The 14,856-nt window shown below is 28.9% G+C and overlaps 4 protein-coding genes across 4 annotated transcripts; 3 read left to right on the plus strand and 1 right to left on the minus strand.

The window, feature by feature from the left end:
* Positions 1-631: 631 nt before the first annotated feature.
* GO595_006237 (uncharacterized protein) lies at positions 632-1,915 on the plus strand (the record flags this gene model as incomplete). The annotated part of the gene is made up of 1 exon (XM_067919568.1): positions 632-1,915. One exon carries the CDS (start codon positions 632-634, stop codon positions 1,913-1,915), a length of 1,284 nt encoding a protein of 427 aa, XP_067773552.1.
* A 641-nt stretch (positions 1,916-2,556) lies between these two features.
* Positions 2,557-3,855, plus strand: GO595_006238 (AGC family protein kinase; the record flags this gene model as incomplete). The annotated part of the gene is made up of 1 exon (XM_067919569.1): positions 2,557-3,855. The coding sequence occupies one exon, from the start codon at positions 2,557-2,559 to the stop codon at positions 3,853-3,855; it is 1,299 nt and encodes a 432-aa protein (XP_067773553.1).
* A 2,741-nt stretch (positions 3,856-6,596) lies between these two features.
* Positions 6,597-7,499, minus strand: GO595_006239 (COMPASS-like H3K4 histone methylase component WDR5A; the record flags this gene model as incomplete). The annotated part of the gene is made up of 1 exon (XM_067919570.1): positions 6,597-7,499. One exon carries the CDS (start codon positions 7,497-7,499, stop codon positions 6,597-6,599), a length of 903 nt encoding a protein of 300 aa, XP_067773554.1.
* A 6,308-nt stretch (positions 7,500-13,807) lies between these two features.
* On the plus strand, positions 13,808-14,674 carry GO595_006240 (uncharacterized protein; the record flags this gene model as incomplete). Its single annotated transcript, XM_067919571.1, has 1 exon — positions 13,808-14,674. One exon carries the CDS (start codon positions 13,808-13,810, stop codon positions 14,672-14,674), a length of 867 nt encoding a protein of 288 aa, XP_067773555.1.
* Between the last annotated feature and the right edge of the window lie 182 nt (positions 14,675-14,856).

Below are 14,856 nucleotides of genomic sequence, written 5' to 3' on the forward strand. Positions count from 1 at the left end.
CACGCATTTGTCAATTGTTAGAGTCAGATGACTATGGAATTATCTATTCATCGATACAATTTCTTGATTCATTAGAAATATCTTCGTTAAATATCATAAGTATAGTCCTTGATATAGCGATAACGCATGGAATGAGAGGTGATTGTTCTAAAATTGCGTTTTCTTATGTGGTTCATATGAAATCTTATTGGATTGATTTCCCTGAGTTCGTCTTACTTCGTATACTTCCGAGAATAAATAACACTGCTTTCGAAATAAAGGATAAAATTTTGGATTTGATTTTGCTGATTGTGGATTCGAACATTTATTTGGATACAAAAATTTTGGAAGTAGTTTTGCCATTGCTTGATGCTGAAGTATATAATGACAAAGTGTTAACAATACTGGGAAAGTTTTGGCATCATTACGAGGCTATTAATGAAATAGATCAAATTAAAGCAATTCTGGACGAATATGCGGATGTATTTGATGAAATTGAAAATGATCAAATACAGAAATACATTAATTTTACGGATCAATTCCCTTTATAATCGTGAATGCAAACACAAAAATAATTTGTTTTTTAAAGATTTTTGCAGAAATTTATTTAAACGTCTATTTTGTCACTTTTGTTGCGTACGTTTAAAGAAAAATGTCCAACGAAGAAAGTGATTTATCGAATACATCTTCCAAAAGTTTCGGTGAAGATGAAATAAAAGCAGTAGAAGAATACGAGCAAGTTCAAAATCTTGAAATTAAGAAAAAACTTCTCGAAATTGAAATTCAAAGGTTAGAAAATGAAATGCAAACTAATAGGAAAGAGTGTTTTTCACGAGATCAACTCCCAACATTAAAAACAGAGGTAGAACGCAGATGTAATGAATCATTTGCAAAAAGAATAAATTCTTTATTATCCAAAATAGAACAAGCAAAATCAGAAAAACATGCACTAGAACAGAAAGCAGAAAGTCTGAAGAAAACTTTAGAAAATGAGAAACGATTAACTCAACAACTTATTGAAGAAAAATCATCGCAAAAAGCTCAATTTAAACCACAATTTCCCGAATTTATTTTTCCTGACCTTACACTTCTTAAGGAATCCAAGCTATTAATGTATGAAAAACGAGCTCTTGAAGATGAAATTCGTGATGCAGAACAACAACTCTCAATAAAGAAACAATCCATAGCAGAAAACGAAGCGAATTTAGTTAAAATCATTCATGAAAGCAAAACTGCCACAGCTGAGTGTGAAAAACAAATTCGCCAAGAAACTCTTGAACTTGCTCAACTTGAAGAAATGAAAAATTCACTTCGAGAAAGAATTGAAGCCAATAAACAAAAGCAAAAAACTCTCGAAATTGAGAAACGAAATTTGACATTACAAATTGAATCTGCCGAAGCATCACAACGAGCCAAAATCGATGAAATCAATCGAAACTTTCTTGCTGCGCAAAGAGAATATGATGAAATGCGCTCACAAAAGCAAGAAGAAATTCGAAAATTGACAAAACAATTACATGAAAATGAAGAACTTAATCGAATTAAACTCCAAGAAAAAGAGCAATTAATCAGAGAAATGAATGATAGAATCACTCCAATAAAGAACACGTCTAAACAGCCGCAAAAAATAACAAAATCTCAAAAAAACGAACCACAAATTGTTTCTGTTAATGTTCTACAAATGCAAAATGAAATCGAAGAATTGCAACAAACAAAAATAACACTAACAAATAAATTACAAGAATTACAAAGAAAAGCTTCTTCAAACATAAAAAAACTTGAATCAATCAAAAAGAAACTCGAAAGAAAAATAGAAGAAAGTAAAAGACAAATTATGAATTTGAAATTGCTAAATGATACCTCTAAAAGGAAAATGGATTTCAGTGAATCGTCTAATACAATGTTAACATCCAGGTCTTATTCATACTATGATTAATGTTAAGTTAATAAAATATTATTTACGTTTTTTGTATAATAAAAGAAAATGTTTTCTTGCATGGTATAGTCAAAAATACATAATAATATTTTATTTCATTAAAGAATTCTTGTAATACACATTTTGAATGCACCTCTCAACAAAGATCTGCAAACTTTAATTCATTTAATGTATTTATTATAGCAAACATTTTCATCATTAACTTGAGACATATATTTTGCAATGTATTTCAATTGTTCTCGCTATTTTTTATGAATTACTCATGTCACAAAGAATGTAAAATTCGTAAAATAAACTTTATACAATGCATTACAACATTAAGATTCGATGATCGATTTTGTAACAACGATCGATATCAATTGCATTCCTTCAAAACGTATTTCGAAGCGCGTTCCATTGCACACTCCCCAAAGCGAATCATCTGTTGGTGCATCACCAAAAACGGAGAGCAAAAAACGTCGCACTCCCCACAAAACAAACAAATTTGAACTGTAACGATCAAACATTTTAAGCAAAATAATTCTTAGAAAAAGTTTTTATTTCAATACAAAATTTCGTTCTAACAATTTTTCTGTGCACTCATCACAAATTGCTGTCACTTTTGGTCTGGTGGTGCCGTGAATACTTTACACAGTTATCAGATGGAAGGATTCTGCACCATGCAAATCGGCGGAATCAAAGGGTGGGCAAAGCGCTATCTCAAAATCGATGGCTCCAACCTCAAAATCTATAAGAAAGACAAAAAAACTCTCGTCGAAACTATTGACCTTAAACAGGCAACATTAATCGATGTAAATGAGCAGTCAAAACGCCCATTTGCTTTTTTAATCGAACTCGATAAGGTGTTCGTTTTCGCTGCAAACAATGATGAAGAATGTAACGAATGGGTCGCAAAATTAAAAAAGGCTAAAACTGGTGTAGACTCAACTTCCTCAGTAATGCTGAGCGACTTCAAACTTTTAAAGGTAATAGGGCGTGGCGGTTATGGTAAAGTTCAACTCGCTCGTCATATCAAAACAGGAAAGTTATATGCATTGAAATCTATATCTAAGATCACTTGTGCCGACTGTGATCTTATAGAGCGTACCATTTCAGAGCGAAATATTCTACTTACAGCTAATCATCCGTTCATCGTATATGCCAAATATGCATTTCAAACCGATACCAAACTATTCCTTGCCACTGAATATGTACCCGGAGGCGAACTTTATACACGTATTAGTGAAGAACGTACGTTTTCATTAAATCGCGTCAGATTATATGCTGCACAATTAGCGTTAGCTATAGGATATCTTCATAGCCACGGTATTATTCATCGAGATCTTAAGCCGGAGAACATATTAATTGATCGAAATGGATATCTGAAACTTACTGATTTCGGATTAGTTAAAAAGGGAATGAAATCGGGCGAAACAACTGAAACATTTTGTGGTACGCCAGATTACGTAGCACCGGAAATGATATTAGGTAAGCCGTATGATAAATCAGTTGATTGGTGGGCGTATGGATGCTTAGTTTATGAAATGGCTAATGGACTTCCACCGTTTTATAATGAGAACACTAATGATATGTATTATTCTATTTTAAGTGATCCCATTGAAGTCACTGAAGATGCGGATGATATACTTGTTGATTTCATTGTGCGATTATTAAATAGAGATCCAAAGGCAAGATTAGGTTCAAGTGATAGAGATTATTTGGATGTAATTGAACATGCATTTTTCGATGATGTTAACTTCGATGATTTATTAAAGGAAAAGATTCCAATGGAATGGAAGCCAAATATTACTGATGACTTGGACGTGTCACAATTCGATGAGCAATATACTGAAATGGAACCGAATTTAACTTATGAGGACCCATCAGTTATATCTACTTCATTACAAGAAAATTTCATCGGGTTCTCATGCATTAATGATAGCCACGAAATCATTGATTAAACAAATAAATTCTTTGGTAGTTGAAAATCAATCAATTTGATATGAAAGCATCAAAACATGCTCAAAAAGTGGAACTTTTGAGAGAATAAACCATTTAATTCGAAAACTTTTATTGGGGCACTCCAAAATATTTATATTGGATGAATTTTTAATGTTTTTGCTACGTAGATGCAGTGAAAAACTGTCTTCCTTGATAAGATTGTCATTCATTAAATCTTTTTTTCAATGTATAAAAAAAGCATTTATATACATATCAATTGCGTTTCACTCAAAATGTCTTTTTGAAGAATCTATCATTTAAATGCTGTTGTTTTTAACAAATTTCAATTTGAAGCAATTGTAAAAGTTAAGATCTTCTGCATATTAGGCAACAAATACCTTCTAGTGCAAGGGTCATTGGATATATCAAAGACAGTTTTTTACTGTGTATTTAGAATATATTTTTCTTATAATGATGAATATCATTTGAGTTTGCATGGATCAAAATCAATTATTTCTCTTGAAAAAATTATATAAAATTGTTACACACAAATAATAAATATTTCTTTGCGTGAATATTTTAAGACTTCACAAATACCATATCAAAATTAATTAATTTACATATTTATTCATATACTAACAAAATGTTCATTTTCTTTGAAATCGGCAGCAAATGGATCTTCTTCCGCGTTTGCTATTGACAATCCTGTTGAAAAATTGTTTAGTGAATTTGTATCATAATGTTGTATTTCTCCTTCCTCGTATTCCACTGTACTTTCTTTCTTCTTTTTACGAATCAGCAAAATTACCATTAATATAATTATCAAAATTACAGCAATTGGAACACATACACCAACTGCGATAATTGTCGAATTATTTTTATTATTTCCTAAATTCTCATTTCCATTTATTTTGAAATAAGAATAAAATGGATAATATGAAGAATAAGCAATTACTTTATATTGATAATAAATATATACTGTAGAGATATACGTAAACGATGAATCAACTTCTGAGAGTGTAATTGTATTTGTGGTTGAACTGATTGATATAATTGTTTCTGTGATAGAACATGAATATGTGTAAAAAGAAAATGTAATTGTTTCATCAAATGAACTTATTTCCATTGCACTGTTTGACTCCAAATATTTATCTGAAAAAATCTCTGACTTAATGTATACATTTGACTTCGTGGGCGTATTTGACTTTATAAATGTATTAGAATTCATATTTGTATTATATTGAGTAAATGAATTTGTTTGTGTTAAAGTGTTCGACTTCGTAAATGAACTTGATTGAGTAAATGAAAAACTGCTTGTGAATGTATTAGTTGGCCATGGGTCGCATCCAGAAATTACTGTTTCTTTATTGATATCGAATGTTCCAAATGAGCTATCTTTATATGTCGATGTGGTCATTACAACTAAAGAAGTTACAGCAGACTGGAAAGCAGCCGAATCGATTGTTGGTGATGAATCCCCATAGAAATAAAAGCATTTCAAGCTTTTGCACATGAAAAATGCGAATTGGCCAATACTTGTAACCGATCTTCCAATAATAACATCTGTCAAAACTGTACAATAATAAAACATTAAAAAATTAATTTGAGAAATATTGTTTGGAATAACTACGCTACTTAAAGCGTCACATATTTGAAAAACACCTTCACCTAATGAATAAACTGATTCTGGAATCACAATGCTTAATAACGATTTACAACTTAGAAATACATATCTTTCGATTATATTAACTGAATTTGGTATGTTAATGGATGCAAATGGACATAATTGAAAAGCATATTCTCTGATTACAGTAACTGTGTTTCCAATATCAACATTTTCCAATAAAGTCCAATTATCAAAAGCTTTTTGTGGAATTTCGGTAATTCCATCTTTGATCACAACATTTTTTGTTTCAGATTTATGCATTTGATCAAAATCACTTTGGGAATATATGGTGAGTGTTCCTGTTCTTGAATCGAATTCTTCAAAAGTATGTGCAAAAAGCATTATAAACATGAATTTAATCATGTAGATTGCATTCTTTTTGTTTTTGGCTTGAGTTTTAACTGGAATTATTTTGATTTTGAATAAAACGATAATAGTAAATAAAATTATTATTACAAAAAGCACTTCCTCTTTATATACATTAAAGTTGATATCGATATAATTAAGGTATTTCAAAAATTTCGTTTTTTCGTTGCATGTAAAACTCTTCTGAAATTTTGTATTAACATGTTCCACATTGTATATATTATCAAACCCTGAAATGAAGCCTCTCTCATTAGGAACAAATGATAGCTGTTGTAGCAAGTCATTATTCTCTAACAAAAAATTATTGTGAAATGAATTCGAGTTCCATATTGAAAACTTAATTTCAGTGTTTGAAATGTCTTTCGTGAGAGAGTTGATATTTAGTATACTGAAGATCACAAATACAAAGGAAATCACGAATTGATTGGTATTCATTTGGAATATGAAATGGAGATTTGAATGAACAATAAAATAAACTTCTCAATCACCGAAAATCTTACCCGTAGAAGTCAAAAATTGAATCGGAACCAACAGTTAAATGAGCGAATTGTGCGTGTTGTCTTTCATATTACATTCAAAAAGTGATTTTGGTGAAATTTTGACAGTTGTTGTAAAACATTCTAAACGTTCATTTCATCCAATGTTTCAAAATTCGAATTCACAGATATTGAATTCATTAAATCTCAACAAACCATAAAATGTATTTTCTATGTTTTTTTATACACACATTTATTGTCCATTTCTTCTCCAAAACATTACTGTTCCATCCTTCGAAGATGTCATTATTAACTTTCCATCTAATGTTATGTTAAATGGAATTAGTGGTGGCTTTATTTGATCAAGTTTCCATAGGATGTTTTGTGTTCTTAAATCCCAACAAATAATATTTCCATTATCTCCTTGGATAACAACTTGTTGTTGTCCATTTCCCGTTATAACATTGTGTAGTGAGCACAGCTTTTCCTTATTTTTGTGTCCAATTAAAAATCCAATTGTTTTATTTTCAACAAAATCATAAAAATGAATTTTGGAATCCATTGTGGCAATGATAATGAAACTCTCATTAGGACTGAAGATGGATGATGATATTGGAATAGGGAATGAAATTGTTTTCAAAAGATAAAATGTATCAGAATCCCAAATTCGACATAATCCATCCATAGATGAAGTAAGAAGGGATTTACCATCTCGAGTAAACTGTAATGAAGTCACAAGATCTGAATGAATTAACTCAAAATTATGGTATTGATGTGGATACTCATTCCATAAAACTAGAAGTTGCTCGATTGTTATGGCAGCAACAATGTTACCTGAGGGCGAGACATCGCATTTTGTAAATGGATGCTCAAAATCTGAATATACTCGGAGTTGAGTAAAATCATTTGAACTAAATAAAATAAGCGTAGCATCTTCTGAGGCAGTCAAAATATTACTTCCATTCAAAGCCCATTTGATGTCATTAATTGCTCTTTCATGAATCTTCTTCGAAAAAATGAGAGAAAATGTGTTTGTCTCATATAAATAAATATGTCCATGATTTGACCCAATAACAATTCTAGATCCATCTGGAGAGAAAGAAGAACATGTATAAATACAATCACCTGGATTTATAGAATAAACATTTTGGAACATTTGGAAAGTCGGTTTTGAAATTTGAATTAAAAGTGACACTTCAATCTTTTTTCATTATATTCATGCTAAAAAATCATAATTAGTGACTAATATTAGAGTAATTTCAATTTTTTTTGAATTGTATAATGAATTTGTTATTTGTTTACATATTAAAATAATCATATTTCTAATATTATATTATAAATTATCACGAATAAAATTTCAATCAAACAGTAGATTCAAACGATACTCTTCGGATCTTAAGAAAAGTTTGATTCGGACAAAGAACAAATTCGGATGGAAATCCATTTTTTCCGTAAGTTACTACACATAAAATTGACAGAATATTTTTCACTGATACTGTGAAAATATCTCTTAATGAATTGGGTACAAAAACTGATTATCTTAAATCTTATACTGGTAATCACACAATTCATTATTCTCTTTTTCATTGCTGTTGATGTGCAAAGTCAAATTCCTGGTAAAATTATGTTTATTATTTCAAATCCAAAGGATTTGTTTAAATATTTTGGACCAACTCTCTCCAAGTCAACTGAACCATATATTGTTTCTTTGTCAGCAGGGGATGAAAACTTTACACAAGCACAAAATGATTTTTCAGTAGCATGTTCCATGGCAAAAATAAATCCTTCAAATTGTATCATAAATTCATATAACCCCGAAAGCTTCAATGGCAGCGAATTTTTGTCCTTGGAAATTAAATCTGCTATAGAGCATTATCAAAATGAGATAAATCCAAAACTTATGATCACTTATGACTTTATTGGCATGAATAACAATCGGAACTCAATGATAATCAAATCCATGTCACCAAGATTGAATGTAACTAAATATCCACTTTCACAAATTTCAAAGATGGTCCAAATGCATAACAACAAAATTCACCAGACACATCTCAACGACTTCAAATTCGACAATGTATCACTTCTAGTTCTTCAAACCCCTCCACAAGTTCTTCAATTCATCGGGTTCTTTAGCATATTTTCGACATTGCGATTACTGAAGAAGTCGAACAGCATTTCACTGATTTTGTCACCGGCTTCAAAGAATATGTACAATTACCAAAGAGCATTATCTGTGTTTGAGGGCGAGGGAACATTTTTGAAGAAATTAATAATGGTGCAAAGACATACAACTTATGTAAATAGACTTGTGCTGCCTGCACTAACAATAGCTTAGATGCGTTTTGTTTGTTAAGTAAATAAATAATTTGTAATTTTATCATATGTAACGAAATGAAATTTGTTTATTTTCGACTTGAGATTTAAATCATTCAATGGAAATTATGATGTAGCTAAAGTACTACCATCTCATTATAAAACCATATTATAAAATATATTTTTATTGGTAATATATCTTCAAGATCAATAGTTTATTCATTGAGATTTTCGTTGCCTTCCTTCAGTAATTTTACGATTTCACTATCACAATTTACATTTGCATCATTAATTGCTTTTCGGCATATTATAAATAAATATCAAATGTTATTTTCAAATGTCAATATATAAAATTTAAAAAACATTTGTAATATTTAAATTAATTTCCTTTCGTGTAAGTAATAATTTAACTATTTCAGTGTAACCATATATAGATGCTCTAATCAGTGCTGTTTCAAATAAATTGCTGAATTTTTAAATTCCAATTTTAAACCCAAAATAATATAAAAAATCTTTAAATATAAGATATTATTACCTTGTGCATTGACATTGATTTCTTTATGTTTAAGAAGTAGTCTCACAATTTCTTCATTGCCATCTGAAGCTGCATAAATAAGCGCTGTTTCAAATAATTTGAATTAATTCCAAATATCATATTAAAACATAAAATTAATATAATAAAAATTAAATATAGCATACAAATATCTTTGACGTTTACATCAATTCCTTCCTTTTTATCAAATAATTTAACTAATTCTGTGTTTTTATTTTTAATTAAATAAATTAGTGCTCCCATAAGTATAATAAATAATTTCAAAATATTATTTTGAAATAACAAATTATTAAAGTAAATAATATTTTGAGCATTAATATCAATTCCTTTTTGTTCAAGAAGTAATTTAACAATTTATATATTATCTTTTTCAATAGTACAAATAAGTGCTGTATTAAATAATGTATATAATTTCCAAATATTATTTTAAAATATAAAATTATTAAATTAAATTTTATCTTTGGCATTAATATCAATTCCTTCTTGTTCAAGAAGTAATTTAACTATTTCTAGATTACCATTTTCAGATGCAATCATAAGTGCTGTTTTAAATGTTTTAAATAATTCCCAAATATTATTTTGAAATAAAAAATTATTAAAATAAATATCAAATAAACTTAATAAATATCTTTAGCATTAATATCAATTTTTTTATGTTTAAGAAGTAATTTAACTATTTTTGTGCAACCTCAATAAGATGCAATTATAAGTGCTGTTTTAAATATTTTCAATAATTCCCAAATATTATTTTTAAATACAAAAAAAAACAAATAAATATTTTTAGCATTGACATCAATTCCTTCTTGTTCAAGAAGTAATTTTACTGTTTCTATATTTCCTTTATCAGATGCAAACATAAGTGATGTATTAAATATTATAAGTAGTTTCCAAATATTGATAAAAAATATCAAATTAATAAAATAAATATCAAATAAAACAAATAAACATCTTTAGTATTAATATCAATTCCTTTTTGTTCAAGAAGTAATTTAACTATTTCTATATTTCCATGATCAGATGCAATCATAAGTGCTGTCCAAAATAAATCAAATAATTCTCAAATATTATTTTGAAATTTCAAATTATTAAAGTAAATATCAAATAAAACAAATAAATATCTTTTGCATTAATATCGATTCCTTCTTGTTCAAGAAGTAATTTAACTATTTCTAGATTACCATTTTCAGATGCAATCATAAGTGCTGTTCTAAATAATTTAAACAATTTCCAAATATTATTTTGAAATAAAAAATTATTAAAATAAATATCAAATAAACTTAATAAATATCTTTAACTTTAATATCAATACCCATTAGTGTAAGAACATAATTTACAAGTTCTATATTTCCTGATTTCGTAGAATATATCAAAATTTCTCTTGGAATATAATTATTTTGAATTAAATATTCAACAAGATATAAATTTCCAATTTCTGCTGCTTTGTTAATGATTTCATCGTTGATTTTCATTCCATTTTCTTGTAAAAACATAAAAATTTCATAATTTTGATATACAATACATTTTGTACCTAATTCAGATAAATTATTAACTTTTTTAAAGTTATTTTCATAAAGATATTTAAATATTTCATTTCTATGAAACATAATTGCTGTTTCATATGCGTTTTCAAATAATGAATGGTTTTGCTCACATAAATGAATGATTTCAAGATTTCCACCTGCAACAGCATATTTACCTGTATTATTTACATTTGCATTATTTATAAGTAAATATCTAAAACATTGAATTGAGTCAAAAAATGCAGCAAGATCAATTAATGAAACTTTTTCACATTCTTTATTAATAAATGAACATCTTTCATAAAGTGATGGTTCAATTATTTGATTATAATCAAAATCTTTTTGTGATGATATTTCTTGAAGTTTTTCGATTTCATCATTTCGAATTATTTTCGCAATTTCATTCGGATTATGTCCTTCGTCAATATATTTCTTATGAAGCTCAAAATCATTATTTGATAATATTTTATAATTTTCCAAAAAAAGTTGATTCTATTGCATCTTTAAGATATATTTTTTTGTTTTCTTTTAGTGTTTTATATTGAGCAAATAATTTATATGGAATATTATCAATAACATTTAAATCAACCAAATTTCGTTTAATCATTTGATTTATTAGATAATATGATTCTTGAGTTTTAAATTTAGAAATATAATTATAAAAAAATTCTATAACTTTTGCATTATTGTTGCTAATTTCTTTTTCTTTAAGTTCAATGTCTTCTAAATAATAAAAATATATATAATTTTGATCATTTTGTGAATAAAATGACGAAAAAATTAAATTGAAAAGAAAAAGATTAAATGAATATGAATAATTCGGATCATATAATTTCATTGTTTGCAGAACTGATATGTCAAGATTTTCTTGAGTTAAATTAAATATCGTTTTCTCTATATCAGTAAGTATTTCAAAAAGATTTTGACAAGAGTGTATCAGATCATGATTTTGCTTATCATTCAGCATAAGTTCTTCAAATAATATATTCATTTTTACATTTTGATAAAGTATACAATTCGATCGTTTTTGCTTCTCATGTGGTTAACATTGGGCATTTTAATTGTATATCCTATAAATCTTAATGAAAAATTATACAAAGCTGAAAACTCTTGGAGAAGGTACATCTGGTGAAGTTATTCTTGTTGAAAAAAATGACACAAAAGAAAAAATCGTTCTAAAAAAAATCAAAGGTTCTAATAATTTTGAAGAAAATGAGAAAAAAGTTATCACAGAAAAGTTTGAATCTATGTTGACATTTTCTCATCCAAATATTATTCGATATTTTAACTATTTCACAGATAAATATATTTATCTAGTTATGGAATATGCAGATGGTGGTGATTTGAAACAAATGATATGTAAAACCCGAAGCTCAAAAAAATTAATTCCAGAGGAAAAAGTTATTTATTACTTCACTCAAATTGCGTCAGCAATTCAATATCTTCATCATAAAAAAATATCCATCGTGACTTGAAACCACAAAACATTTTCCTTACAAGCTCTGGTCAAGTAAAAATAGGTGATTTTGATGAAATTAAAATTCTTGAAAATATTCATCAAATTTGTAATACAACCACAGGAACTCGATCTTATATGTCGCCTGAACTCATTAATTTTCGATCATATGATATTAAAACAGACATTTGGTCATTAGGATGCATTATTTATGAGTTGTGTCGACTTAAGCCGCCATTTGATGAAAGTGAAAATGGATTATCAAAACTTCATAAATTAATAAGTAAAGGGAAATATGCCCCAATACCAGAGCAATACAGTGATGGGGTTCGAGATCTTATATCAAAAATGCTTCAAGTTAATCCAAAACGTCGTCCAACGATTGACGAAATTCTTTCGATGCCAATTATGGAAACCATCAGTTTAAATGTTATCATTTTTGGATTAGCATCCACAGACAAAATATCACTTCTTCAAAGCTTTTTGAGAATAGATCCGAATGATATTTCATTTGGAAGTAATAAAATTCGACAACATAAAATTGATATTAAAATTACTGCTTCAGATGCATCGCCGAATGCTCATTTTTTGTCGAAAAGAAATTATTCGAAATATGATGCAGCGATTATTTTATATTTAGTTGAAGATAAGGAAACATTTCAAGCAGTTGAATTATTTAAAAAAAAAATTTTCTTGGAAAATTTACTGGATATTTATGTATATGTGGCAACAAAATTGGATCAAATGAAAGGAAAGTAACAGAAGAAGAAGGAAGGAGCCTGGCGAATAGGAAGGGAGAAGAATATTTTGAAATGAGCACAGCATCAGGCGAAGGCATTAAAGAAGTATTTAATAGCATTCTGCAATATAAATTGAAACTTTGTACAGATTATGAAAATGAAAATAATAATTCTAATGAACATAATAATAATTCTAATGAAAATAATAATAATTCTAATGAAAATAATAATAATACTAATGAAAATAATAATAATACGAATGAAAATAATAATAATTCTAATGAAAATAATAATAATACTAATGAAAATAATAATAATTCTAATTAATTCTTATTTACTTATTTTTATAAATATAAAAATTTAATAACTATAAACTTTCTTATTGGGAAACATTAATATATCCTTATAAATCGGTATAATTTAAAAAAATTAGGCTCATTTTCTCATGAAATGCGAAATCTATAATAATGACAATTAAATTTGCGTTTACTTAAAATTAATAAAGAACAAAATAACCCATAAGCATTGGTATTCTTCATATTTTTGTGTGAATTCAAATACGAAGTTATGAGTCTTTTCCGAAATTTGAGATAATTGTGATATTTTTTGATATAAGCATAAGATCAAAATCTGTGATATGAAGGTTTTTGAAATTAGAAAAACTTTCGATGTAGATCTCTGTTATGAAAAATACTTCACGTTCATCTATTATTTGCAATTACAACGTGGGAATTCTGAATGTCATAATTTTACTTTTTCAATCAAAATTTCCTTCCAAGTATTGAAATACTTAAATTAAAATAGTTTACTAACTGTTTGGACAATTCAATTTTCTGTTTCCACACAAACAACGAAATGTTGTTCACTTCACTTGTACTTTCGATGGAAAAGCAATTTGAAGAGAATCCAATAAAGGAACAAAATATCGAAGATGAAGCTGAAAAGAAGACTGAGAAAGAGAATGAAGATGCAGTCGAAAGCTCAGAAGACGATGATGAAATCCTTGATATTCTTCAAAATATGAGAAATTACATCGATCAGATCATCCAAAAGAGATCAAGCCGCAAGTCAAAACAGTTGCCAGTCAAGAGGCCAAAGGAAGAAACCAATGAAGAAGATGAAGAAAAAGAATCAGAAGAAGAAAAACCATGTCCATTCAAGAGAGGACACTGCCACCACAGGCGTTTCGAAAGAGAATCTTCTTCATCAAGTGACAACGAAAGGCCCTGTCCATTCAAGAGGAAGCATTTCCGAGAATCAGAATCCTCATCTGAAGAGTCCAGTGAAAGTGAACGCGAGATGCCATACCGTAAGCACAAGATGATGAAGGGCCGCTGCTGCAAACGTATGGAAAAGATGCGTAAGTGCTGCATGAGAGATCATCCCTGCTTCATGAAATGTCGAATGCCACCACCTCATTCTTGGTGGATGAAGAAGCGGTTCTTTAGGAGATTTGGTATGATGCCGCCGCCACCTCCGCCATGGTGCATGCGCAAGCACGGAATGCCACCACCGCCGCCATGGTGCATGAGGAAGCATCATGGAATGCCGCCACCTCCTCCGCCACCACGAAGAATGAGGGGACGCTGTTGCAGGAAAGAAATGGAACACATTAAATTCGGCAAGCGCGTTTTCGATGAACCACCACCACCTCCTCCACCACCTTTCGGTGGCTACCAGCCGAATTACTACATGCAGCCAGGCTATGGAATGCAGCAGCAACCGTATTGGCAACCACCAATGTGGTAAAGTGAAATTGGGGAGCACTAACGTCAAGTAAAAATACCCCTGAAAAATTGATTTTATTTTTCCTTAACATGAGTTTACATTTAAAGTTATTAATTTTTAAAAGGATTATCTGATGCATAAAGGAAAGTTAAATTTCACTTTGATACTGTTACAAAGTTGTTCATAACCAACTAATTGGACAT

This window comes from Histomonas meleagridis (genome assembly GCF_020186115.1).
Source record: "Histomonas meleagridis strain 2922-C6/04-10x chromosome Unknown contig_41, whole genome shotgun sequence".
Taxonomy (NCBI): domain Eukaryota; phylum Parabasalia; order Tritrichomonadida; family Dientamoebidae; genus Histomonas; species Histomonas meleagridis.